This window comes from Anneissia japonica, unplaced genomic scaffold, assembly GCF_011630105.1.
Source record: "Anneissia japonica isolate Jap-2015-1 unplaced genomic scaffold, ASM1163010v1 scaffold560_len657749_cov147, whole genome shotgun sequence".
Lineage (NCBI taxonomy): Eukaryota > Metazoa > Echinodermata > Crinoidea > Comatulida > Comatulidae > Anneissia > Anneissia japonica.
Window position 1 is genome coordinate 78,530 of NW_022754288.1, and position 5,861 is coordinate 84,390.

At 32.1% G+C, this 5,861-nt stretch overlaps 1 protein-coding gene across 1 annotated transcript in view; it reads left to right on the top strand.

Moving 5' to 3' along the window:
• Positions 1 to 4,587, top strand: part of LOC117123171 (complement C3-like) — an 80,314-nt gene extending 75,727 nt beyond the window's left edge. The window contains exons 26-29 of the mRNA XM_033269024.1: positions 2,269 to 2,373; positions 2,539 to 2,874; positions 2,980 to 3,138; positions 4,516 to 4,587. Of these exons, the coding sequence (XP_033124915.1) occupies positions 2,269 to 2,373; positions 2,539 to 2,874; positions 2,980 to 3,138; positions 4,516 to 4,587 (672 nt within the window). The remainder of the gene's footprint in view (positions 1 to 2,268; positions 2,374 to 2,538; positions 2,875 to 2,979; positions 3,139 to 4,515) is intronic.
• The last annotated feature ends 1,274 nt before the right edge of the window (positions 4,588 to 5,861 follow it).

Here is a 5,861-nt window from a genome sequence, read left to right on the forward strand (position 1 = left end):
CCCCCCCCCCCCCCCTTCGCGTTCTTTTGTCTTTGTTTCTTGTGGCTTCAAAAGCGCATTGAGACGGTTTTCTGTGGAAGGCGCTATATAAATATACGACCATTGACCATTGACCATTATCATAACTCATTTCGCACTGTTTACGTGATAATAAAATCCTTTGGGAATATTGGGGTTTTGGAAGCCCTACTTAGTAATCAGTATTTTTCCAAGCCTGTCCCTAAACCTTGATCCATGTCAACTTCACATAGCCTATCATAGTTACCAACCGTTTTGCAATTCGCCAGTGTTCCCGCACTTTAAAGCCATTTGTTTAATGAAATATTCATTTAAAAAAAATCTTAGGCTAGGTCAATGCAGGCCCGTAGCTAAGAGGAGCAGGGGCTATTCTCTCTGTTACCCCCCCCCAGTTTTAGGTTTAAGAGTGCCATTTCCAGAACTGAATTTGAAATTACGCACCACCATAAACTTAATTTTATTTTCCGATTTTCGACAAATGGTAGTATTTGCCATGTTAAAGCCTTACGATACTAATGCATATTAGGGTCAGAACTCATCCAGCCGCATCCCTACGTTACCCCCTCGATGTCTAGGTCAATTGCCACAGCAGATACAATGCCAGCCATTCATACAAAGAATTTCTGTTGGGACCCTTAACTTAGCCTGATGCCTCAAAAGTAAACTAAGAGGCATCATTGCTATTTAACCATAGTTGGTAGATGGATTGGTGTCCTCGCTTGGCACACACAGATGTATCGCAATCAGCATCTCAAGTGCTCCATCTTGCTCCATGTTTTTTAGCCTGGTACCCTAAGGTAACTAGTTTTCAAGTTGGACCATGAGAATGTCAAGAATGTCAACTATGAGTCTTGACTTTGTAGTAGCAAATGGCGATAGTATTTAAAGCGAGAAGGTGCCAGCACTATTTAATATTTATTTATGGGTCTTTCCCTAGTATTTGGTCCGTGAGGGTTACATTTTCATTTTCAATTATTAATATAAGTTTTTGTTTATTCTCAAATTAGATATATCAAAGTTAATTGAACAATTTTTTTAACATTACTTTTTAGGGTATTTAATATTAAATATTTAAATTTTATATTATGTGTTACAGACGGGTCATATAAACATTTCCAATATTTCTTGATAGTATGTCTGTTAACATTATTTTTGGGTGGACACAGTTCCTTGCATTCTCTATATTACAAAATCATGTGTTTGGTTAAAAGTTGTTATTTTCAATTTCATGGAGACATCAACACTCATAATTTTCCCCGTTCGTAACTTTTGACGATTTTTTTTTTTATAATTTTTTTTTTACATTCATTTGCAAAGTAATGCTATGACAAACTTTATGTTCAATTTCTTCTAATAGAGACTATAACCTAGTAATATTATCAACAAATTTCTGGAAATTTGTGTTCCCATGTCTAAAATTCTATATTTCAAAAAATATTTTGTTACGGACGGGTCATTTTTTGTTACAGGGACAATTAAAAATTACCACAATAACAAGTTTTTTTTTTTTACACTGAATTAGAGTAACATGGTAGCAAAGCAAGTAAACTATTTTTTATTTGAGAGTGTAAAGAATTGTATTTTATCAATAAACAATGAAAAAAAACCAGAAATAAACATGACGTACGTGAGCTTTTGTACAACATTAAAACCATGATTAGAGTTACACTTTTAAAATAAAACCTGTATTTCCATAACGTTATGAGCACACAATTATTAAAATCATGTTTTAATTTTAGTGTACATATTATTAAGTGTAGATATATATTGAAATATATGGTGAGACTATTATTGGACAAAAGTGTCCTGACCGCTACGTCAGGAATGTCCCATAATTCATATTTTTCGTGAAATTGCAGTTATGATTTTGTGGTAAACACTTAGGCATATAAAATATTCATCTGATGATAGTCTTAAACAAATAATAATTTAATATCTCTTTTAGATGAGGAAAAACTTTAAAATATGTAAACCTTCCAACCACGAAGTCCAAATACTGTTCCATCCGAGACGCATACAAATTTTATCATAAACTAAAAAAAAAAGAATTTTTATTTTAATAAGAAGCAATCAATTCATGTCAAACAATTCACACACATACTATAGTTTCTAAATCAAAATATCTGGCTGCATCTTATCAAATGCGGAAGGAAATCCATTGTAGTTGCACTATTAACTTATTCAATTTAGATTATCAACATAATTCTAAATCGTAGGTTTGACGAATATATTTTTTTAATTGACCTTTAGGGTGGAATCAGCGGTGATATGATGATGACAGCATTTGTAGTGATAACTTTAAAAGAATACAACCCAACAAATCTGCGGCAAGCAGCACGAAAAGATTGTGGAGTTGTACGTATTCAATTTGGATCTTCCGAATAGTGGTTATCTTATGTTTGTTAACATTCTTGCAAATACGTATTGTAATAATGTTCAAAATTTTAGAAAAATAAATCCCAAACATTATACATTAATCCATCTGTTTATGTTACCTTATTGTTTAATATTTCTCTTCAGGATTATACTGACAAAATAACGAAAGCTATTGCCTACCTCGAAGCAAATATAGATAACTTGAAGACACCTTACCACTTGTCAGTCGTAGCATACGCTTTGCATGTTGCTGGAAGTGCATCGAAAGATGATATATGGATGAAACTTAAAAATAAAGCATCATTCGATGCTAATAAAGGGCTACGTCATTGGAAGATGAATTCAAAGGCACTAACAGTAGAGGCGACCAGCTATGCTTTGTTGACAGCAGTTTACAGAAATGAGATCGTTTACGCCAATGGAATAGTAAATTGGTTGACGGAGCATCGTGATTTCAAGCGTGGATTCAGCACTACGTCCGTTAGTATCTGTATTTTTTTTTTTAATCATTACATCAATATTTATGAAAAATGTAATTACTATTCTGTAATTGAATGTAATTTTTTTCTTTTTTATAATTGATAGGACACAGCAATTGCATTCGAATCCATTGCAACATATTCAAGTGAAATCGATACATCATCTGTTGACATGAGATGCAAATTATCGTCAACGTCATCAAAAGATTATGAGCAGATTGTTGATATTAATGATGCTACTTCGACATTGTCGCAGAGAAAAACGGTAAGCACATACATTTTATTCAATTATAATAATGATTATAGATTTAATTATAGTTAAAATTTTAATTATATTAGACGATAAAAATAGAAGCCCACTGTTGGACTTCAATGCTTTAATATCAATATATCTCTCTCTCGTCCTAATCCTTCATTTCTCTCTCACTTTCTCTATTTTCGTATGAATCAGAAGAAAAATTATATTGGGAATGATTTTTTTTGTCACATTCTTCTCTGATTTTGAGAGGCCAAAGCCACTAAATTTTAGCCTGCAGAGGGCGAACTGTGTTCATTAGTACAGAGAATAGCTAATAGCCTAATGCTTAAAATGGCCGGTCAGTGCAGTGCATTCTCGTATTTTGAGACCCCTCTAAATCCAGACCATTTTTCAAAGAAGGAAATAACAATCTTCTAGTAAAAACTAACTCTCTAATTGGAAATCGAACCCCGAAAACAACTCAAGATTTTCAGGTCCCAAGTGGTCTTAAATTTCTAATTTGCTGGACTAATTCACATTGTTGAGTGGTTGACAGTTTATGTATCTGTTTATACAGATTACAGTTTATGTATCTGTGAGAAGCAACGAAACATCAATGTGCCCACACGTCAACGGATGTGACTTTTTTTCTAGATTTGACACCGTGATAATAAGAAAATATAACATCAAATATTACCATGTATCAAAGGTTGCCGATATATCCCCTTTTCTTCCAAATATATAATTATATATAGGCCTATATACATTTCAGACTATTTTTATTATTGTCGTTGTTATTATTATAATTATTGTAATTGTTGTTATTATTTTTTTAAATTATTTTATTGTTATTTTTATTTTTATAATTACTATCAATATCTTTATTATTTATTAATATTATTATCTTTAATATTTATTAATACTATTATCTTTATTTTTGATTAAAACTATTTTCTTTATTCCTTATTACTTTTATTATTTGATTTTACTTTATTCATTTATTTAATTAATATTTATTTATTTATTTATTTATTTTTAAATCATAATTATTATTTATATTCTTAAAGAAAAATTATTTAAAGAAATAATCTATTTATTTATTCACCTATTTGCTTTTTGATTTTTCTTTTGGCATTAGTGTGTGTGTGTGTGGTGTTGAGTGTGTTTTCTTATTCAATTCACTTATACTTGCTGTTGTTGGCTTTGGTCATTGTTTTTAACTTGTCCTTTTATTATTTTTTTTTTTATTTCGGACACCTTGATTTACAAGCTCTTCTGATTTCTTTTTGGTTGTCCTTTTCATCATTGTATTTTTGTATTTTTGCTTTTTGTCTATTTTATTGTTGATGAATAAATGAAATAAAATGAAATATATACATTTGAAAAATTTTCGTTTTTGTAAAGCTAAAATGGAAACAGAGTATTTACTCAGAACGTTTCGATCCCTATCAGAGATCTTTATCAACTGACAGATAGGTGGTATTTAGCTTGGTCATGAAGTCATCTGTTGATGACGTCGTACGCCTGCTCCGGATGTAGGTCGAAGGTTGTCATCAACAGATGACGTCATGACCAAGCTAAATAACACCTAGCTGTCATAAAGAACTCTGATAGGGATCGAAACGTTCTGAGTAAGTACTCCGTTTCCATTTTAGCTTTAGAAAAACGAAAATTTGTCATCTATACAATTCTTGAAGCTAAATGAAATTATTTAAAGAAAGATTTATATGTATATATATATATATATATATATATATATATATATGTATATAGATTTAAATACGTATATATGTATGTACTGTCTCTTATACACATCTAGATGTGTATAAGAGACAGATATGGATGATAGCGGTACAAAATAGATACGCATCTACGGTGTGGGTTAGCAGTATTTGGTATGAATTGCTAAACATAATAATAATAATATAATAATGATAGACTTATAGCTAAATAAAAGATATATAAAGTATTCAATTAATGTACTAGATACACAATTTATTATGACATCATAAAATGATGACTTATCATAGACGTAGACTTATAAACGTGCATATTGTCATGACCTCTATACGCTAACAGCATTATACTGCAGTAACTGGATCAAATGCTATAAGGACCGTACATAATTGTTGCAACTGCAACCAGTGCACAGGAGTTTAACAGATAACAACTTATACACCCTGTCTCTTATACACATCTAGATGTGTATAAGAGACAGCAACACCCCTGAGCTGCATCCCTGAACTTCTATCCAGTACTGTACTAACTTTCGTGTGCTAAACTTGGAGTTCCTTTAGTTTTGGAGCAGCCTACTAGGAGCACAGAGGAATAAAAATCCCCGACTAATTCTCTAAAAATAGTGTTACACAACCGGGCCTTGCTACAAAGTTAAAATCTAGTGGTTAACAAAAATATCAAGTAAACGGCTTCTAGAATTCACATTGTCTATTCATTAGTAATATTAAAGTAAGAAACAGATGAAATTGAAATAATTCTGAGAACTGGCATTTTCTTACTACAAATAAGTAAAATTTTACTAGAGTATTAAGGCGGGCACTGCGACCGACGGTCGTCAGTCAGGGGCGGATCCAGAAATGTCCAAAAGGGGGGCGGAAGCGGGGGCCGAAAGTTGGGCCGATTGAGACAACACTGTCGTAGTGGGTTTGGGGCATGCCCCCGCGAAATTTTTGTGTTCTAGACGCCCGAACATAACATTTGAGGTATTCTGGGCTATCATTTTTTTCTTTTTC